This window comes from Vanessa tameamea, chromosome 9 (assembly GCF_037043105.1).
Source record: "Vanessa tameamea isolate UH-Manoa-2023 chromosome 9, ilVanTame1 primary haplotype, whole genome shotgun sequence".
In the NCBI taxonomy this organism is placed as follows: Eukaryota; Metazoa; Arthropoda; class Insecta; order Lepidoptera; family Nymphalidae; genus Vanessa; species Vanessa tameamea.
In genome coordinates this window covers 9,902,354-9,925,832 of record NC_087317.1, presented here as the reverse complement: position 1 = coordinate 9,925,832, position 23,479 = coordinate 9,902,354, and the positions used below count along the sequence as shown (strand labels likewise).

At 32.3% G+C, this 23,479-nt stretch overlaps 1 protein-coding gene across 1 annotated transcript in view; it reads left to right on the top strand.

Annotated features, from left to right (window-relative positions):
• The window catches only part of LOC113395081 (uncharacterized), an 81,777-nt gene that overhangs the window by 43,097 nt on the left and 15,201 nt on the right, over positions 1–23,479 (top strand). Inside the window, exons 3-6 of the mRNA XM_026632632.2 lie at positions 8,662–8,879; positions 17,007–17,145; positions 18,638–18,787; positions 19,722–19,865. Coding sequence (XP_026488417.2) covers positions 8,662–8,879; positions 17,007–17,145; positions 18,638–18,787; positions 19,722–19,865 — 651 coding nt within the window. The remainder of the gene's footprint in view (positions 1–8,661; positions 8,880–17,006; positions 17,146–18,637; positions 18,788–19,721; positions 19,866–23,479) is intronic.

Here is a 23,479-nt window from a genome sequence, read left to right as displayed (position 1 = left end):
GATATAAATATGGGTTTATATACGACATTTTTCTTTAACAGTATGAAGTTAATTCACCAAGGTTTGAATCCTAAAAAAAAACACCATTTATCGTATCTCCACTATTTGAGAACATTCCATTAGCCGCCACAGCTAGTATAGGAATACTTGGCGTCGATATTTCAAGCCTCGTTCAGTTCCGCGATCAATTGGAAGGCAAAGCCAAATTGGCATCAAAAAAGCTCGGTGTGCTCAGCAAGGTAAGACAGTATTTCACGTCGGCCCATCGTCTAAGACTCTACAAGGCACAAATTCGGCCACACATGGAGTACTGCTCTCACCTCTGGGCGGGTGCTCCCCAGTACCAGCTCCTTCCATTCGACCGTATCCAACGTAGAGCGGCTCGAATTATCGACGATCAAGCCCTTTCCGATCTGCTTGATCCTTTGGCTTTGCGTAGAGATGTTGGATCGCTCTGCATCTTCTACAGAATTTATCACGGGGAATGTTCCGATGAATTTTTCAGATTAATTCCGGCTGCTGAATTTCACCTTCGGACATCTCGCCAAAATTCAAAATATCACCCACACCACCTAGATGTCCGAAAATCCACAACAGCGCGATTTTTAAGACATTTTCTGCCTCGCACAACTACTCTGTGGAACCAGCTTTCGCCGGCGGTTTTTCCGAACCGATACGACTTGGGAACCTTCAAGAAAAGAGCGTACTCTATCCTGAAAGGCCGGCAACACACCTGCAAGCCCCCCGGTGTTGCAGATGTCCATGGGCGGTGGTAGTCACTTTCCATCAGATGAGCCTCCTGCTCGTTTGCCACCTATAACATAAAAAAAAAAAAAAAATGTTCGGTTATGTTTCACTTGTAGTGGGCGTAATGGTAACATTATGGCGGTAGTAAATTATATATTAAAAAAATTAAGGTTCTTACAAGCACTTTTGAATATTATTTTAGAAAATTAATTTTAATTTTAAGCTACTACCTTTTCGGAATATTGAATCTACCGAGAAGAACCGACAAGAAACACAGTACTTATTTAATTAAAAATGATTTACATATAGTAATCATTTACGATTATGTTTGTGTAATGCTTGTGCAATATTGGTATATCTATTTACAACATGCATCTCTATTTAATATTGAGTAAATACTACTTCAATGAAATTAATAATTCTATTAATAATTTCAATAAAATACTCAAACAGATTTTATTATTGTCAGTGAGTACAAATTTATTGAAATACATGGAAGTCAAGACTTGGATACATTGCGCGCGATTTTTAAGGCAATAGATTTTTTTTTTTTTATTTAAGTGTAAAAGCAACTGCTTATAAAACAATTTTAGTGTATCAAATTAAATAAAAAAAAAAACGTTTATATTGTACCCGTACAAATATTCTAGAAGTTTCCATTTATTATTCAAAAATTAATTAAAGATTATGTTTCTTGATGATCTATTGTGCATATAAAATTCGATGAAATTTAATATTATGCAAACAACTATTTAAGTACTTGATCATATCGTCAAGTAGATTATATATTGAATCTAAATACTTTATTCTTGTAATTATTATTGACTTTATGTTTGAAAAGTTTTTAATAATCATTTTACTTTAAAAATCTTTGAAAACGTTACAGGGTATTTTAAAAGTGAGTTGCTATTTTCTTTTAAAACCGCAATTTCATCGCCTTCATGCCTCCTTTATTAATACTCGGAACTTGAATGAAATATCCTTGTAAAGACGATTCTTGATTTTCAAGAATCACTTTTAGCGTGAAATTAAAAAATAGTTTCAGCGTACTTTATATACATATAACAAACTGCTTTCGTGGATTCTTCATTTATCAATAAAGCAAGATATGGAAGATTTAATATTAAAAATATTTTAATGAATGTTAAGATGTTAAATTTAACAAAAACAAAGTATACTTTATTCAGGTACGACTTTGCAAGCACTTTTGAATTGACATTTAACAGAATTGTATTGAACGTATAGCTCCATACCTCCAGTTTGGAATGTAGATTGTACCGAGAAGAACCTGCAAAAAACTTTATATACCAAGGTTAAAGAGAATATTTAGCGAATAAAAAAATTTTGTTTACCCTGGGCTTGAATTTAGAACCTCAGAATTTATAGCAATATGTGCTAGCCACTAGACCAACAGCACATTCAATAATGATGTAAGAAATAATGATACTGTGCGTGTAACTTCGCTTTTTAAATTATTAAAAACTTTTTCTTAATTTTTTCACCTAATACAGTAAAATTTATACTAAGATTAAAATCAGCCATAAACAATCATAGAGTATGAATTATATACTACGCTGTTTACTTTTGAGTCTTTATATATAGTAAAATCTCAAACTGTTGATGATTAAAAAACGAATACAGTTTATATTAAATAAATTCAAAAGTAACTCTTTCTGTCTGCCTGTCTGCAACGCTTTCACGGCTAAACGACTGAACTGGTGGTACTGGTTACTTGTTGGTAGGGCTACTGGGTAGCTACCACCCACTCATCAGATATTCTACCGCCAAACAGAGGTACTCAGTATTGTTGTGTACCGGTTTGAAGGGTGAATGAGGCAGTATAACTACAGGCACAAGGGACATAACATCTTAGTTCCCAAGGTTGGTGGCGCTTTGGCGATGTAAGGAATGGTTAATATTTCTTACAGCGCCATTGTCTATGGGCGACGATGACCACTTACCATCAGGTTGCTCATAAGCTCATCCGCCAAGACATAGGTGCCATAAAAAAACTGAATTTGAAATTTCATATGAAGCAAGCTGAACCTCAAAGAAGAACAATAGTTACTTTACTTGATTACATTTTAGAAATTTATTTATACCTAACATTATTCGATATTCTAATGTTATTCGATAAACAAGATGAGTAAAAATACCACTTGAGCAGTTAAATTGAAAGACCACTAATATTTATGTTTCTTTAGACGCATCTATGCATCGTATATTTATACGAATGAAAAAAAAAATACTTTTATATTTAGACTTACATCTCAATATAAATAATGATTTATTTCATAAATTAAGCTAAAGATTTTCAACGATGTTAAACATTTCACAAGACTTATAGCTGAGGTGGCATAGTGCATGAATTGCGACAATTTTAACCGCAGATCGTGAGTTCAGATATGAGTAAGCAAGAATGAGTTTTATGTGTTTGTATATTACTCGTGAAACTGTGTCGTGTTGAAAACATTGTCAAGAAATCGGTCAAGTGTCGGATGAAATTCTGTCATTTATGAATTTTATGAGTAAACTTCATATATTTTCTTAAAAAGGACCTCAGGCCAACAGTTTTTATTATTCTACAAATGACCAAAGCGCCAACAATTTAGCAATGTTATGTCCCTTGTGCCTGTAGTTACACTGCCTCACTCATCCTTCAAACCGGACAAAGCTCTACCACAAAGTAAACAGTGGGACATTAAACGGCTTCTCCTTTACAATTCACTACAAACTTTATATCAACTAAAATATTATTAAAAATTGAGTGTTTGCTTAAAGAATCCACACATGAAATTTTAGTTATATATAGAAATAAAAAAAAAAGAATCTCATCTTAACTCATTATTTCAGTTAGTTTTAAATACATTGTCAAGGTGGAGCAGGGTTCGAATATAGAGCACAGAAATACGTCACATTCACGTGACAAAGACGAATAATGTGCTAACTATGTGTACCATTACGTTAAATTTTAATTATTCTCGAGAGTTTCCCCTTAAGTAGGAGCATGCTAGCCGCAAAACAGATGCTCACAGTTTGGTACAAGTGCTGTTAAAATATAAAAAATTGATTGATATTTTCGGAACACTTAAATGTATCCTGTATAAGCTACGTAGATCGTAAAATTAAAGAAAAATAATAGAACATTCCTTCATTTTAATATTCAAATCACTTTTAAAAAAATAATTACTGGTTTTATTTAATAATTAGGTACAATATTTAAAAATATTTTTTATAATTGTTATTCTGCGTGTCCTGTTCATAACAAATAAATAATAAAACATAAGAAAGAGTGAACTTTAATTAATAATACACTTAAATCTTCCTCGCGAACTTCTTTGATAAAAAAACTATGAAAATCGGTTCAGTACGTTTTGAGTTTATCGCGTTTAGGCAGACAGGCTAACTGGCGTGGGGAGGGGCGGTGATTGGTCGATTATCTTATATAAAATATATAATCATTATTTCGTTTTGAAATTTATAATACAAGCGTGTGTGAAACTGCAGGCATAGCTAGTATTAGAATAAAAAGTAAAGTATTTTTGCAATGTATACGTTCTACCTGAAAACCAATATTGTTTGTTTGTGCATATTTTGTTTTTAGCTCGAAAACATAAAAAAAGGTTTGGTCATTTTTTAGTATAAAGTCGACGATTAGTCAATAGCTTTGATATGTATGTTTCACCGATTACTATGAAAATTGCACATAACATTTTTTCGTTAAGAAAACTTGTTTTTAATTATTCTTTGTAGTTCTTTACATGCAGATGACACACAACAATTTGAACTTAAAATATCCCTTTAAACAAGTATTTTGTATGGTTATGTATGGCTATCCACTTTTGACTAGATACCTCTGCAACATTGTAGATCTATGAATGTGAACACTCACGTAGGTGCGCCCCTCCACTTTTAATTATTCTAGTAAGTGGCTTTCAAGAGTGCTTAATTTGTATTTATAATTCATCTCGTGCTCGGCGGTGAAGGAAAACATCGGGAGAGGAAGCCTTGGCCCACCAGTGGAAAATTTACAGGCTGTTAATGTGTGCTTACAAGATATCTAAATATGCATGAGATAAGATTAACGACATCAATATATATTTTTAAAAGAATCGTAGCAAAGCTCTAATTTAAGGAATCACTAATATTCCTATTTACCCTTAAAATTAATCTTAAGGCTAGAATATGTTAGGAGTGACGGCAATAACTCAAAGGGACAGGATCAATACAGAGACCGTTTTGTTGTACACCACGGAGATATTGACGCTATTATACATTGTTGTTACATAAAAATTAAAAAAAAAAACAAACAACAATCAGGTTATATTTGTTAATACACGCCGATAATTTAAAGTGGAGGGAAATAACTTCGTGAGTACTATACCGTTTTGAAAAACAAAATTTTTCTTGGTGTTAGGGCTTTGTGCATGCCCGCCTGGGTAGGTACCACCCACTCATCAGATATTACCGCCAAACAGCAGTACTTAGTATTGTTGTGTTCCAGTTTGAAGGGTGAGTGAGCCAGTGTAACTACAGGCACAAGAGACATAACATCTTAGTTCCCAAGGTTGGTGGCGCATTGGTGATGTAAGGAATGGTTAATATTTCTTACAGCGCTATTGTCTATGGGCGGTGGTGACCACTTACCATCAGGTGGCCCATTTGCTCGTCCGTCTACCGATAACATAAAAAAAAATAACATCAATTAATATATGAACGAAATATTGAAGTTCAATCGAAAAATATATGTAATAATAGCAACATCTTATAACTTAAGCCGCTGTCCAAAAGCGTGGCCGATCATTCGCCACGTGCGCCCTATTATGCCTCTCGTCGAGTATGAAATACGAGTAGATATATTCCGCTATAAATAGATGACATCCCTTAATGACCCGGTGTCTAAACGACTTAAGTTCAGAGGGTTCCAACAGTTGGCTCTTGTAAATATTTTTATCCTAGTTTTACTATCGTACACATGCATGTGTGTGGTCACTAACACGTGATAGACACAGTTAACTTTGATATAAACATACTCTCGATTTATAAACAATTTTTTAATAATGATATATGATATGTGGGAATGAGAAGATAGGAATTAAGTATTGAATATGAATTTTATTACTTCGTTTTATGGCTTTTTTTTTTTAATATAACTAAGCTGGCACCGGTATTCATTTTGAATGAAATATGGTATTAAAATTCTCATCTTATATTCATTTGATTTGTTTGTTTTTGTTATATCGTTTTTAAAGTTCGAATCTTCATTGAATTGTATAAAAAATATTTTATTTTTCGTTGATGAGAAATGGTAATTGATTTAACATTTTTAACCGGAGTTGGAGATTGTTCCACAATATTCCATGGGTATAAATGTAGCAGAATTTTATACAACAGATGCAGATACCCTCATTATGATGACCTTCACAACTGAGTTTGTCTTTATTCATTTAAAAATACAAATTAGCACACGAAAACGTAGTGCCTAGATTTGAACATTCTCTTAAAATTTACGTGTACTGACTGAGCGATCTCGGCTAAATATAATTACTGCATACACATACCGGCAGATTTTATTTCTACAAAAGTAAGTAAGCCGTTATTTATAAATACATTTTGTACAGGACATCGACTCATTATAAAACACGGAAAATGCGCAACATTGTCATAAATTTGAAATGATCCATCACAGGTCTGACCTCTCACGGGACCCATATATTATTATGAAGCGAAACACAACGATAGATTCTTTTATAGATTCCGTTGCGTTTCAAACTAACCAGCAACTAAATAGCGATTCATTATTATTAGTCAAAGTTATTTTCCCAGATCAGTCTCAGAGGATCAACACACACATCAAGACAAATCACACTTGAAATTTTTGTAGGTGCATTGTGCACATAAATATTATTATTTTTTATTAATGAAACAATTTATTATTACAATGATACAATCAGGAACTTTTTGTATTACCGAGTCATTGATTTTGTATTCAACGAATACTATCTACTATTCTATACCAATTCGAAAAGTGCTTAAAGATTTTTTTTGAAGTCATATTGTGGTTTGTTAGGTTTTTCAGTTTATGATTTGCAATAGGACGCGTATTCAAGATTATCCCACATAAGGAAAAAGAAAAAAATAAGTACAGTTGTTAAATGATGATGCAAAACAAAAGTAATTAATTTTATTTTTCCATTTGTTTGCTATCCAAGTTAGTTGACGATCATTCCCATAGAATTAGCGATTTTTCTATTAATTAAAAGTAATTTCAATAAATATTATCATTTTTGACGATCGGTAATTGTTTAGCACGATTTTTTTTTAAATATTACAACAGTCACTACCGATTCTTAACTTAGACCACGTGCTAAAAGTCTCAGAACACGTGACAGAATTTATAAAAACGGCTCCATCTTAAGATACCTTCATTTTTGCAATGGAGACGAAAAGAAAAATAATTAAGTTATTTCTCTAAACAAAACCACAATTTTTGGATGAATTTGAAATTTAAGACCGAATAAACTTAACACGCAACCAAAGATTGTAAAAGAAGATCCAAACTATTAACAATTAAAGTGTAGATCTTTACAATAAGGTTTATCTCGAATTCAGCATGTTAATCAGAATGGTCGAACGTGATCTGTTTCACTCAGACGTGATTAGCACCACGATGCTAGATTTGCATAATTTCTATTGGCTTTCCACAATCCCGTCTCACAGGTAAAGGCATATTTGCGTAACTGCGACGTTCGGACGTTGTAATGAGACATTATGACACCGAAGGCGACGCCTTTGAGATAAAGGTAACGTTCTGTTTGTCATTGTTATATGCGAGACGCTGGATCGTAGCATCGATATGGACGTGTTATAGAAATAGTTTAAAGGTGTATCACACTGATTTCGAATTAGTGCTTTACCTTTGCAGTCATTATAATATTAGTGCAATCTTTGCGGACTAAGTATAAATCTTGCTTAGTTGGTGATTAGTTAAACTATCAGGTTGAACAATGATGTGTCTTTTTCTTTCGACTGTAAAATCGTTGATGATAGAAAGAGAGGAATTATTGTTTAACTAAATACTTACTACACGACGATTATAAATAAGGCCCGTAATGGATATTTCTAATCACCATTGATACGGTTATAACTAAAGTAGAGACGTTGAATTGTGTGACAAATTAACACCATATAAATTGTGAGATTAATTTTCAATGTTATTTGATATAAAAAATTTCTTTATAGAATCGAAAACATTTTACCTTTAATTTGGAATAAAAAATCTATGAAAGTATTTAGTTTAACACAACACTCTCTGCCTATAGAATAAGTACAACAAAACAATAAAGATTAGGATTAAAAAAAATATATCGATTATTTTATCGAAGTAGGTCAAGGATGAAATTAAGACTTATCGAAGGTATTAAATGAATCCATTATCTTATACATATAATTACTATTTACTACTATAGAACTACTTATAATAATATTTTATTTATATTATCAGCAAATGAATAAGTCCTTATAGTGCTAGCGTATTATTATTATTATTCGGCCATGATACCGCATAGCGGTCTGGTTTCATTCTACTCTTTACGATTTTGACCCCGAACTATACAATTCTGTAGATACGAATCAAGGTCAAAGCCACAATGCTTCTTATTATTAAGTAGAGGCCATTTCCAAAAGCCTTATTAAGTAAATAGTATCCATTTATATATAGTATCATTATAGTAACATTATATAATGGTTAATATTTCTCGCTGCGATAATGACTATGGGCAGTGGTGACCACATAAAATCAGGTAGCCTATATGAAAGGCCAATAACTTATTTCATGAACAAAAAATCTTGATTCGTGATTATATTTGTATTCTTGGTATGAGTTTTTTATATAATGTATATAATTTCCCCCAGAATTACTACTTGGGACACTCCGAACGCATCAAAAAGCCGCCTGTGACGAAGAAATGGTGACCCTCATATGTCCAAGGGGAACCACTATTAGTATACAAGTGGCTCAGTATGGGGCCTCTGCTTCTCAATCATCCTGCGCCTCTGAGCTGACGGAATACCAGCCGGTTGCTGTCGAAGTCGTTGGAGACACGTCGTGTGTCTGGCCTAGTGCATTGCAGGTGAGAAGGAAATCACCGTTATTTTAAAATAAAATTATAGCTTATAGCAGTATTATCGTGCCTTATTGAGTTCGTGCTTTCAAGATACCTTAGTGTGCGTGTAGTTACTATTCGTCGTAACGACAGCAAAAAAATACAAATTAGTTTTTGTGTATATTTATGATTATTAAACTAGGAGGAGCGAGGTTTCTTGAATGAATCTTGAAGTGAATATGTTCATAATAAATGTATTGCTATTAATTGACGACCTCCGTGGTCGAGTAGTGTGTACACCGGTTTTCATGGGTACGCTACTCCGAGGTCCCGGGTTCGATTCCCGGCCGAGTCGATTTAGAAAAAGTTCATTAGTTTTCTACGTTGTCTTCGGTCTGGGTATTTGTGGTACCGTCGTTACTTCTGATTCTCCATAACACAAGTGCTTTAGCTACTTACATTGGGATCAGAGTAATGTATGTGATGTTGTCCAATATTTATTTATTTAATTTGAAACATATGTGAGTTATGAATCATTTTCAACGGTATTATTCTGTGACTTCATATCTCACTCGCGAAATGTTCAAAATCCAATTACGATGATATGCTATTTTGTTAAATATATGCAACATTGACGCGTCAATCATTCACTTTCACTCTTAATTTTTCACGATCCTGTTCTACGTTAAGTTTCGAGTTTCTTCTTATAGAAACCAAGTATATCAAGAAACGTTAAAATACTGATTTCCATATTTAACGCCAACGCGTTTCCAAATATAAATTGAGCATATCAGCCTAACAGGATAAGAAATGAAATCGGCTTACGTTCAATGTTTTATTTTTATATTAATTTAAAAAGCCAAAATAATATATAAATAAAATATAATATTCCTTTGAATCTGCTATGAATTTTATAGTCATCTTTTCAAAAAAATATCAAGGAAGCACAAATACTGGCAATTTACTTAAAAAGTTAACACAGTCTGTTAATTTCCCATTGCTGGGCAAAGGCCTCCTCTCACTTTTAAGGAAAAGGTTTTGAAAACTTAATACAATCATTAAGTAAAATTTCACTAGAATGATCATTCATTATCATAAAAGATACTAGACGTCAGTCCCGAGCTCGTAGAAGTAAAATTCAGACAAAGTCACTCCTCCCATTCCCCTCGTGAAGTCGAAATTTCCAAGATAACTTTTTATTCAATGCTTACTTTATTAAATAAATATAATACACTCTGTAGTTTTGTTTGTGCGTTGGAAGTCAGTCTGAATAAACCATTTTTTAATTTTAGATTAGCTAGTTTTTTATTTATGGTATAGTGCTGTTTATAATGACTAAAAATCTATAGATATCTCATTCATTTAATCAACGCGATACAAAATATTTCTCGGCCCAATCACCTACAAAATTTTGTCCAATTAAATTGTCATAACAGGGGATAAAATAATAATTTGCCCCTGTGTCAATAAGGTTATATATACTATACGCCTAAGTATCATAATGTTTACACTATGCTAATATCGTTTGCACGAACTAAACTTTGTCTAAACGAAGCTCCCAAACCGAGCCTTATTAATAAGGACAATGTTTACTTAAACAGCGGAGTTCGTTGGAAACTGTTAATAATATTCTAGGAGCCTACTTTACAGAAAATTTTGCATTTATAACAACCTCTTGGCTTGTCTTGTTCTAGTTTTGACCTCTTTTGTATTTAATTTTGAAAAGAATATCCAACGAGGTAATTTATTTTCTGACTGAATGGAAATGTAGTTTAAAAATTGCATGAATATGAGCGGATAGTGACATATTTGTGTGTGTGTATTTGTCTATACATACATAATTTAAATACATGTATGTAGGTAAGGCTTTGTAAGGTAGGTACCCACTCGTCATATATTCGACCGTCAAACAGCAATACTTAGTAATTTCGTGTTCCAGTTTGACGGTCGAGTAAATCAGTGTCATAACAGCCACAACGGACATAGTTCCCAAGGTTTGTAGCACATGATTGGTGATTTTTGAAATATTAATCCTTACCACTTGCCAGTCTACCTACTAATGTCAATAATAAAAGAAACAACAGCGCGCTTGAAATTTTGTTGAAATTAAAAATATTTCATTGAAATTTCCTGATTCTTTCAGAGCATCGAGGACTTAGTCGTAATTTTCGGCTGGCCTGTCAGCAGCTGTTAAAGTAGGTCATTCATGAGGCTTTTAGCCGTCAATTGAACGGTTTCTGGCATGTCGCTGCGCTGGTTCGTTTTTTAGCAAGGCTTTTATGACTATTTCCCTTACATTCCGCAATACCAAAGGTTTGTAGCAAGTCAGCATTTTACGCATTAATGGTTTTCAACGGTTTTCTCGTATTCTTGATATTATCGTTTGTATGACAATGGTTGATTTTGAAAAATAAATTGTGAATAGAGCTGTTATTACATACTTATTACAATTGATTTCTGTAACGAAATCTGTTTTGATAAAGTATAAATATCTTTCAATCAAAACACTTAATTGTATTTCTTAATTAAGCCTTAAACAATTTTTAGCCAAGTCTTGAATTCCAAACTACAGATGTTCCGCAGATATTTTTAACTTTGCCGATTCATAAATTCAAATCATTTGTAAAATATACTTTAATAAAAAAAGCATATTATTATATTCAATACAAGATTATAAACATGATAAAAAAGCTTGGAGATAATATTTCTTGACTTTCAATCACGATATATACAGGCAGGCAGATTATATACATAAATAATTGTATTTAACTAGCATGACTTTGTATTTGAAATGATAAAAAATAGTAACTACTGAGTTTCTTGGCGGTTCTTCTCGATAGAATCTACATTCTGAACCGGTGGTAGCTGCACTTAATATAAAAGTACTTGTAAAAACCTACTGGAATAAAGAATATTTTGATTTAGATTTTGACAAAAAAACGTATTATTAGTCGTTAAGTTAAGTAAGAACCGGTAAATGTCTCGCTGATGGGCTCATCTTTTTGGTTTAACCACGTCGTGGTCCAATAGAATTTTTGCCCCGCTAAGACCTCCCTTCTTTTAAGACGGCTTGGAACTTCCATTACTGAGCTCCAATACGGGTTGTTGGATGTGGCAGTAAACATATGAATTTGCATCAGACACATGCAGCTTTCCTCACGATTCTATATGCTTAAACTCTAAACTCAATTTAATAACGTCAATGTTACTAATCCAGTTAAAAACTTCCAATATTTAACCACTGAGCCACCTCGTTCGCTCGCATGTCATATTAATCTTGATACCTTAATGTAAGTAAGATTTAATTAAAACTAGGAGATGCAGCCTCTTAATTATAATTAATTTAAAAGTACATCTTACTTCGGATCCTGTTAAGTATGTACTGGTATGGTACATAAATTAAAGTGACTTTTGCTATCACGAAGTGTTTTTAATTAGTTCTAAATCTGGAAATCTGAATATTTGTTAATACAATAGTTGTGTTAAAGTCTATATAAGCTGGGAAGAATTTTTTTTTTTTTTTTGTCAGATTGTATTGTTTTTTTAAGTGCAGTTGTTGTTTAAGAATAGACACAGCGCACTTATAGCTTTCCGCACATTCAATACATGAACATAACACGAAAATAAAATTAAAAAAATATGGAATGGAATGGAAGCTGGCAATGTTTGGCTGCCAGAGCCCAAATCGGTCAGGAGCAACTCATCTTCCTACATATGTGTTATGCTTTAGTCATGAAAAAATCGAAAGATAGAAGTTTTAAATTAAAACATATTTAGTTAAATATAATGCGCAGGTCAGTGGAAAATTAAACCCCATGTATACCCAATAGGTAAGTCCAATTTTATGTAACCTTCCTTAAACATCGTGCTAATTATTTTATAGTAGGTAGAATTTTAATTAATTTCTTCATGGAAACGATAACAATATTTAAAGATAGAATAAAATTTCCGCTTTAATATTCCTTTTTTTAAACGTTAAGGTATTTCTGAACTGTTGGCCGTTTAATTTTGTCCTTCATCTATAAATTTTAATAATAAAAAACATATTTTATTTGATACTTCCAGGGGAGGTCCAGGAGAGCTCAGGAGTTTCCATGATAGGTATATTATTATAAGCATAATGGCTGGCTTACTTTACTGAACTTTTTATAATAAATACACCGATCGATCACAGTGAAGATAGGAATGTTTTCTTTTTTTTTAATATAAGCTTGGGCTGTTTTTTATCTAGCCTAATAACCTACTTGTATTCAAATCAAGCCAGGGTTAGGGGTTGTGAAATAACGCGGTCTCATAACAAGTTATCCGAAATGATTTGTCGTTTTCTATTTATATATGGTAAATTTTTGTTTGGATACTGTATATAACAATTACATAAATAGATAATTTATTTATATATATATGTTACGTGCTATAATAACTATGCTATAATTAATTTGAGAAAAACAGTAATTTATAATATCCTAATTAATTTCACAAGTGTTTATAAGAATTCTAGTTGAATCATTCAACAAGGATTCTTATGTCATGATAGTTTATATAAGTTTGTATATGGCATGATAGTTTAACAAGTATTTTGTTAAATGAAAAATTTATGGAATTTTTGAATTTTATACCTATTTAAAATTCTGATACACTGACGTCTTAATATGTTTTTCGTTTGAACTTATAATGAAATATTTGCTTTGTAAGGTACGATTTCAAATATTCCAATATAATATATTGTGTTAAATTAACGCTTGTTTTGTAAAAAAGCTATCAATAAACCAACAATTGAAATCATATTAAAATAATGAAATGTATTACACGAAACAATGACACTTTTGACGTATTGGTCGTTTCCCGCGTCGTTCGAATTTCAAACTGAAATCAACCAGCTATCATTTTGACATTCACTTGGACGTTTGTTACTAGTGCTATCTATCAAATACATGCACGCTGTTTCGTTTAATTCACAAACAGAGCACTTGCACCTTCAAGTTCTATATTGTTATGAAATTTTGCTTCCAAAATCAAATAATTTGGGATATAGTTCATGTATTGCATGTCGTTATGTCAACGAAACGAAAGCTATAAAAAATACGTTAAAACTTTCTATTTTTTATACAAACATATGACTCCACTCCACTTGATGTTAAGTGGTAGTGGACCAAACGCGAGGACGGCCGTTTTTTTTATTATGTTCAGGTTTTTTTTTTTTAAATTTCATTTTTAACTTCTTAGTATTATTTTATACTTTAATAAATTACACACTTTATCGAAAAATATATTTATCGCGTAACGTAACGTCGTTCTAACTATTGGTATTCTTTATGTTTAGCTACTGCTAAACTATTTTTTCCAAGCGTTGTCGCTTCTGGACATCGATATAATTATAAATCTTGTCTTGCCACTTCACTTTCGCCTTCTCTAAACGTCTGTATCTTTGTATAGTAGTTTCTTTTCAACAGGGTTCGCCCTGGTACCCTGAGGCAAAACGTTAGCAATGTGATATGTTTATAAACCCTCATAGACAAATCAAACGAGCCCATACACGATGGACTTATATCGTTTAATTACTGAGTTCCTGTGGTCATCTTCCAGTTCCATCATCAGATCCTGGTTACTATGTAGTATCAAAGTAATTGTCAAGATGAATCAAAAGAGCCGAGACTCGATGGGCTAGCGTCGTTTCATTACAGTGTTTCTATGACCACCATCCAGACCTATCATCAGACCCTGGTTACCATTGAAAGACAGACTACTCCTTAAGACGAATCAAACGAGCCGACACTCGATGGGGTTGCGTCGTTTCATTACAGAGTTCCTATGAGCACCTACCTGCCAGACTCATCATCAGACCCTGGTTATCACTTAAAGACAAACTAGTTGTAAAGACGATTCAAACGAGCCCAAACTCGACGAGGTTGTGTCATTTCATTGCAAAGTTCCTATGGCCACCTTCCAGCTCCATCGTCCGATCGGCACCATGTCACATAATATTGCATTGTCAGGCGATTTACATATGTATGCAAAATTTCAGCTCAATTGGTAACCGGGATGTAGATCAAATTTAATTTGTAAGATTTGATGACATACATCGGGACAGATGAAGCTAAATAAAAGCTTGTAAAAACCGACTACGAATATGAACTACTGATAAATTATTATTGTTACGAACTATGTTTTGCCATAAGTTACTAGAATACTATTCATTGTTGTTTTGTTTTTCATTGTATTCTCGTAAATGTCACTTATGTAATCGTATTCACTTTTATGTTTAATTCTAAAAAAAAATACGAATGTATGCTTAGTGAATGGGTAAAATAATAGCCCCTTAATTTAACTGCTTGACAAAAACGTATTCTCCATGTAAGCCCCAAACCTGTCCCAGATGTGGGGCTTAATACACCACGCTGCTCTAATTTGAAACGAAAGGTATACGTGTGCAAATTTCAATCAAAGCATGCAGGTTCCTTACTAGTGAATTTTAAACACAAATTAATAAGATGAAAGCTTCATGGTATTTGTCTGGACCTGATATATACCTGATATATGGAAAACATGTATCTTAACTCATGATTGATATCAATCATGAGTTAAGATCCATGTTTTCTACCCATTTATCATATCCATCCAACCATACTATTGTGCATAAAACTTTTAAAAGAAATTGTAGGATGACGCATTATTCAATTCTTTGCTCAGTAGCTTTTATTCGTGCTAAGAAAACACAGATTATTTCATCAATGTCACGTAGTCTGCGGAAGACAGGAAGGAGATGAATCGAAGCGGCCGAGATTAAAAAATCGATTTAATTTCACAGAAAATACTCAGAGTGAACTTCTTAGCTAATTCTAAACTTTAAGCTGCAATTATGGCAAAATTAATTATTCATTAATATACGAGTATATATATATATGTATATAGAAATAATGATCAGGTATAAGCAACTCCATTTTTATAGGTAACAATTGTTACATGGAATTGCTATATTATGTGCCAAAGTCTGTTGAGTGTGATTTTAAACCAAAAATGAAGAAACAAAAAATTTTGGATTTAAAATTTGTAATGATTTTTTATTTATCTTAGATAGGCGTCTGCCTTTTGCCTTTCAATTGGACGACGTGATAATAAGTATTCACTAGACATTGGACTGTGTATATAAATATAACTATCCTTTGGCTAAAACATTGGCTCACTTACCCCTCTAAATGAAACATAACAATACTAAGTATTGGTGGTAAGATGATGAGTGGGTGGTACCTACCAAGAAGAACTGGAACAAACTTTAACACCATCTTAAGTTATATTATTAAGGTTTATAAATAAAACGTTAGAATACAATGGCAAAGTGATTATAATAGATTTAGTAAGCTCCTATTATAACCAACCGAGATTTCACAAGGGCAGTACGATTAGCAGAACCTCATTAGTCATTTGGTAAGTTGCCTGCATTTGACAGAAACACATAAGTTTAGCAAATCCTAATTATAGTTACTGTACATTATGTGGTTATTAAATTTCTACTATGTATTCACAATAAAATATATATAATGTTTAAATTAAAATTTTGTTTATATAAAATGTTGGTATGAAAATAATATATAAATTTTGAATACAATAATTAATACAGCCATCGTTTTTCCATATACAAATTATTTACAATAATAATCTTACTACTCTTATAAATAACCTATAAAATATTAATTACACTACTGGTCCCATAATACTTTGTGCAGAACGTCTTAGTGCATTCCAATCATCATTTTATTCCATCGCTATTTTAAGTTGCTATGTTCCTGTTTGAATGGTGATTGACCCAGTATAATTGTAGGGATAAGTACAGGGATTGTAAATATGGTAAAGCAACCATTTTTGGGCTTTTATTATATTAACAACCTGTAAATGTTCCAATGCTTTACCTTCTCACCCCGATAGGTCTCAACTCGCTGTTCCAATGCGAGTTCAATATATATGTGGCAGAATTTCATGAAATCACATACATGCATACTCCATCACGATCTTTTCCTTCACCACCGAGCACAAAATGAATTATGAAGACGATTTAAGCACATGTAAATTTCAAATGGGCTTAGATGATCATTGATTACCAGATAACTAAGAATTAAATTCATATATGACAAGATCGGCATACTAACTAATATGAGATAGTATTCGTTGTTGCAGACGGTAGTGGAAGCGTGTCAGAAGAAGCGTCAGTGTAAATTCCATACCAGCCCTAAAGCTTTTGGAGTAGACCCGTGTCCAGGATCCCGAAGATTCGTTGAGGTAGCCTACAAGTGCCGTCCATGTAAGTAGTGAACCTTTTGATACTTAACGCTTAATCTTTTAAGCCATGGTTATCTAAACTTTGAATATTTACAAATTAAATATTATGACCTATTACTAGTTATATGTTAGATGGTTTGTATGTATTTAATTTTTTCCAACGTATGAGATTTTTATCCTATTTTTAACAATATTTAGATTGTTCAAAAAACTTTATTTATTTGATAATATTTATCAATTTATTCCGAAAAAATATTTGTCGAGAGATGTTTTATAGCAAAATATTTGATCAAATTTTTGCCTCTCAAAGAGTTTAATAGACATTCACCATAATATGTCTATCCTTAAAAAGCTGGTCAGTAATATTAAAAATAGTATATTCAGAAGAATTTTCCAAGTAGTTAGGTAGTCAATTGGTATAAGATAATATAAGATTTAACGTCGTATGACCTAAAAATAACAAAATCAATCAAGGCGTGTTTAACAAGAACTGTTCACCATTCAAACTAGCGTCTACGTGATTGGCAAAATTCCCAACAGGTCACAGGTTCCTTGGCACAAATAATATTTAGATGGTAACGTTCGCTTTAAAATATGCAAAACTATTTTCTCCATGAAAGGAGGAATCATTCGAACTACCGAATTCACATGAATATCTAACCCCAATGCCATCTTAACAATTCAGTATTCACTGCACCGTGATAGAATTCCTGCCTCCAGCTCTCAACTCTTGAAACACTTTTGGGAATTGCCAATAAAATTCTATGCAAGTCTAAAAGAGCCATGAGAAGCTATAATGATAATACAAAGAGATTGTGGTGATTTTATTTGCATTTTTATATTATGCATTTAGGTATTGTATTAGAATGACCTCTTTCATATTGGCTGCATACTGAGCATCTAATATTACTTTATTTGCATTTTATTCGACTATGGGTTCAATATTATTACACGAATTAATGTTTATGCAGATAATAAAAATAATGAATCCAGTAAATTTAAATATTTTGTATATATGTATTAAATTAAATTCGTGCTGAAATAAATATAAAGTTAACTATGTATCATCTTGTGTTTGGCAGTTAAAGAAAAAATAGCGAGAATTTCATATCGTGTCGTATAAATTTTGACGACTTGACGTCATGATGATACTACCATACACCCGCAATTGAGCAGCGTGATTAAATAAACTCTAGGCCTTAAGAGCGTTAAGGACTGCTAATATGAATGAATTTGAATTTAGAAGTACAGGCAGCAACAAATTATAACGAGTAAAAATCAACTACATTGTTCAATCTTATAGCTTTTATAGCATTGCATCTGTCTGCATATTTAAAATCTCATTATGGATGTCACACAAAAGTAATACAGTTGAGTGCTGAGTTTTAATTCTTTATAACAGTGTTGAAACGTACAGAAAAGACTAAGTCGCTAAAAGCTTTTAAGATAACAATGTATTTGTAATTGAATTTGAAACTAGATACAGTGTTTTAAGATAACATTTCGTTTGGCAGATGAATTCCGGAGTAAAGTGGGCTGTGAGAACGACGTGCTTCATTTAAGCTGTAACCCACACTCGAGAGTAGCCATATATTCAGCGCAGTACGGGCGGACCGAGTACGATTCAATACAATGCCCGCAGCCGCGGGGAATGAAAGAAGAAAGTGAGTACCGATCCCTAGAGTTATAACGTTGTCTATAAAAGAACATCAGATAAAATTGCGTACCGTGGTATCGTCGGATCTTTTTCGGGATCGTACGAAACTCAGCCGCACGATTGTGTACTGGAATATGTTTGGATTCTTATAGCGATAGCGGTAGGGAAAAGGTTCTCTTATCTTGTCGAATAATTTCAAGCTGCGTTGATTTGAATTCCTCTACATTGGTTTCGAATTAGATTAATATTTACAAATACAGTTCCTCTAATATATTATATATATCCTCAAAAGTATCAAGATACTATTCCATGTATGCACTAAGCCGCATTGGAATAGCGTAATGGAATATACTCGAAAACTTCTCATCGAGAGGAGACACCTTTGTCCAGTAGAGAGATATTTACAGGCAGATACTTTTTACTTGTAATGTAAGATTGGACGGAATTAAAATTGCTAATTTATATGATAAGAGTTTTTTTAATATAATTACGTTTTTATATAAATAAATGTTTCAATTATTTTATTATATAATATGGTATGGCTAGGCTGATGAGGTAATGGGTCATCTGATGTTAGGTCACCGATGCCCATAAACATATATATTTTTTTTTAATTTACATTGCCAATGCGCCACCGGTTTTGGGAACTGAAATATTTTATAAGTTATGCATAAAGGAATGCCAGTAGTTACACTCACCCACTTACTTTTCACACCAGGACACAACAATGCTAAGTATTGATTAGCGGTAGAATATATTATGAATGGGTGGTACCTAACCAGACGGGCTTGCAGATAGACCTACCACCAAGTAATCTTCTCGTTTATGATGTATATAAATTATTTGGTTTTAGACATGTCTTCCAAGCATGAAAGTAATTGTTACATCCATAAAAAGTTCTAATTTAAAAAATTGAATTAATGAATATTCATATTTTATAGCATGCTTGGAGCCCTATGCAACGGAAACAGCGATGAGAGAGTGTCATGGAAAACGGCGCTGCGTTCTGTCTGCGGACAGTAAAATGTTCGGGAAACCTTGCAGGACTGGAAGCCGTACTTACTTGAAAGTTGTTTACACCTGTGGTAAGTTGAAGTTTGTCAACTTTATAGTAATTAATAAGTTCTCATAGCTTACTTAGTTAGTTTAAATTTACGTTAGTTCATTCGACTCTAGATAGTTTACTCGTAGTTTAAATTTAAGATACAAATATATTTATGTACAAGTTATAAATGTGTCGGAATTTGTCATATCGGAGTAGTAACTAGTTAGGTGACGATTTTCTGATTGAAATATTTGATTTTTATATAATATATTTTTTTCAGTACATAGCACACCAAATTCCAAATAGGAGTATAATACCCCAAGATTATTATAATTCAGATAAAAGTAGAACTAGTTGATATATCTTTAGCCAGCGAGACCTAACTAAAAGTGAATGCTACAGATCGTATTTAAAAAAAATTGGGAGGCTTTATACAATTGATACCAAAAACTAAAGCTATATTTTTCAAAAGGATTTTATAATAAAAACAGAGAGCGAGGAAAATACTTGTAAAAATATTTTTCTATGTCCATATTCGTCACGCCTAGCCCCCTGATTTTTTTATTATATTTTTATATTATATTTAAATTATATTATTTATAAAATCTTCAAATATTTATAAAACTCGAAACGAAAATGCAACCCGGGAATAGTCGAAAAACTGTTCCTTCGCGTTTGGTTTCCGTTGGCACGGTCGTCGTGATTTTTGTACACGGAACGCTCGAAACAAATAGATACGCAGTATATTTTGTATGTATAAAAAACTTTAAAAAATATATATTTGGAAATTTCGTGTTCTTGAATGGTTACGACAACCATTATCAAGGAACTTAACAATACTGGTAAACTTTCTATTCCACCACTCTCATAACCAAACGAGACAGCAAATCCATCAATCGTCAACGGTTTTACGTGTGTTCAGAGGTAAAGGAATGCAAAATACCGAACTACGGGTTGCGACTTTTTGTGTCGTCAAGGTTTTCATCAAGGACCCAGATATCTTGCAGCTATTCAACATATAAACTAACCCAATGAGGAAGTTATTTTATTTGATAATAATAATGAATCAAATGCTTAGATTTATTCGTATTGTTATGAAAACTTATTCAATATAAACACAATAAATCTATACAAAAAACAATTTCTTTCTCGCTGTTATTTTGATATAATTATTTTAACCGAAGGAGAATTTATACAAAGCAATCCATTCTTGTTTTGACATGGAAGAAGTATTTTTTTTTTGTTTCAATATTCCGTACCGAGAGTAGACCGATCACTCAAAAAGTTTGTCATTTTTTATTATTTTGTTTTCCCCTGATTCTCAAACATTTGTTCATTGATGTTTGGAAAATTTGTTTGTGAATTCGAAATATTTGGCTTCGGTTTGAAATTGACCGTATTGGGCGGGATTTTATTTAAAATTTGCGTTTATCATGCTTTTGCTTAAACATATCACAGAACGTGGAGTTAAATGTTATTTTTGATAATTTTTATTTCGATCATACTCTATTTTCTTTATGGTATCAGTTTTATTTAGGACTATTCATCCCTGTCCTTGTTCACGTTTTAGGGATTGATCGTCAAAAAAGTAGCCTGTCATGCCAAATCTCATCAACATTAGTTCAATGATTTGGCCGTGAAAGAGCAATTGACAGACCGATAGACAGAGCTACTTTCGCATTTAAAATATCAATATAGATTGATGGTTGATGTATAATCTTTTTCACAAAAATGAATAGAACATTATATTTTTTAATCTTCCGTGGGTCATAAATTAATCTTTGTTCGCGACACCGTCGAGTCCAGTTGTCAAGAGATCTTAACTAATTATCACAGGGTCAAATTCAGTCAAACGCCACTGAATTTTAGTGTGCCTTGTTTGCCTTTATAATTCATTCTCTTGTCTTCGGAATGAAGGTCAGCAGCTGAATGAATATTCTTGGTTGATATACTTGAAGTCACGTATTTTATTATCGGAATTGGTTCAGTAGATTCTTACTTATATAGTAAAACAGCTCAAGGCTTATGCACATTTGGTACTTACATTGTTGACGTTCGTCTAATTTTCGATTACATCAATTCAACAAAAATAAATATTTGTACAAAAAATCACAAGTAATGAATGAACGATAGATTTTAAAACTTAGCCAAAAAATCAACATTTGAATCATAAGTGTATACTATCGACGGTGACGTCACCCAATTTGACTCGAATTAATTTAACTCCAATGAATTTACAAATATTTTTTATGCTCAAAATATTGTAAGCTTATGTAGGTATACGCAATACGGATGGTACTAGGCGTTTTCTATTGACCCCGAAACCGACATTATTAAATACGACGTACAAAAAAAATCATTATAACCATAATTTATTATTATTTAAAAAAAAATTGCAGTACTTTGCAAATGATCACAAAAAAAATTAATAGTTTTTTTGCATATTGCGAAATTAACTTATTATAAAGATAAATAGATAGAGTATAAAATAATTTTAAGTGACAGAACAACATATCAAATAACTTAACAAGGTATTTAAGCAGTTATGTTTTAACAGTCAATTATAATTTACGACCTTTGCTATTCTCAAAAATATGTGTAATAAAAAAAAAGATTATTAATAGATGAATTAGAAACTACGTCATTTTAGTTTACTATCGGCTTAGAAAACTAACAAATAAGTCTTATTCCGAGATAAACAATTAAATAAAAAGCATAAACAAAATCGCAATTTTAATTGGTGTAAAGGAGTGATTTCTTCTATACTTGTCAGTCTTCCAAAGCGAATTTCCAAAACGGCGGTATCTTTACATTTACTTTCTGCCTGCAACTGAATCGTTAATTTCGAAATTGCTTAGAAGATCCTTGGAAGTATATTTTGAATGATTATAGAAATTTCTTAACTTGTAAAATTTAAATGGTTTTCAAATTTGTATTGTATTCGATTTGAATTTATAAATTTAATTTATTTCTTGTTCGTAGACTGATAAAATGCTCTGCAACTGTTTTATATTACCCGCTCGAGTTGCTTCCGTCTATCTTCATTATTTACATGGAATGATATTTATATCAGTCCGTATATATGTTTAAACATTGCAAGAGAATGATTTTACTTCGTATAAAAAATATTCATACCGAATCGACTGCTCGTGACTGACAAAAACCCTTAGGAATAATATAATAGCCAATAAGTGCAGTCCTTGTGTAATAATCAGTAAGTATTTCCAGTCTCACATATAAAACCTTATTAGTAAATAAAATTTTATATTTCGACATCAATGTCAGTAAGTTTAGTGTCTTTTTAAAATCTTAATCATCGTCAGTCACGAAGCGCTTACGAAATTATGCGTGATAAATTTTTAAAGACAAGCGACTGATTAACGTATATTATTTGCTTAAATTTAAAAATCACTTAAAAAAAATCATACAAACAAACCTGTAGTAGGATATTATTTATACTTCTAGATGGAGTGTTCTACTACCACAGAACCAAAACAAACGAGACATTTTTGCTATCTTGGTGTGCGTGACAGCTACGCTTGACACTTACCAAACGTCATATAATTTTACTAGTGTGCGCATACTTAGTGGCCAATGATTGGCCACTATTTTTTTCGACTTAAACATAAACAAAGCCAGAAACTATTCATACAT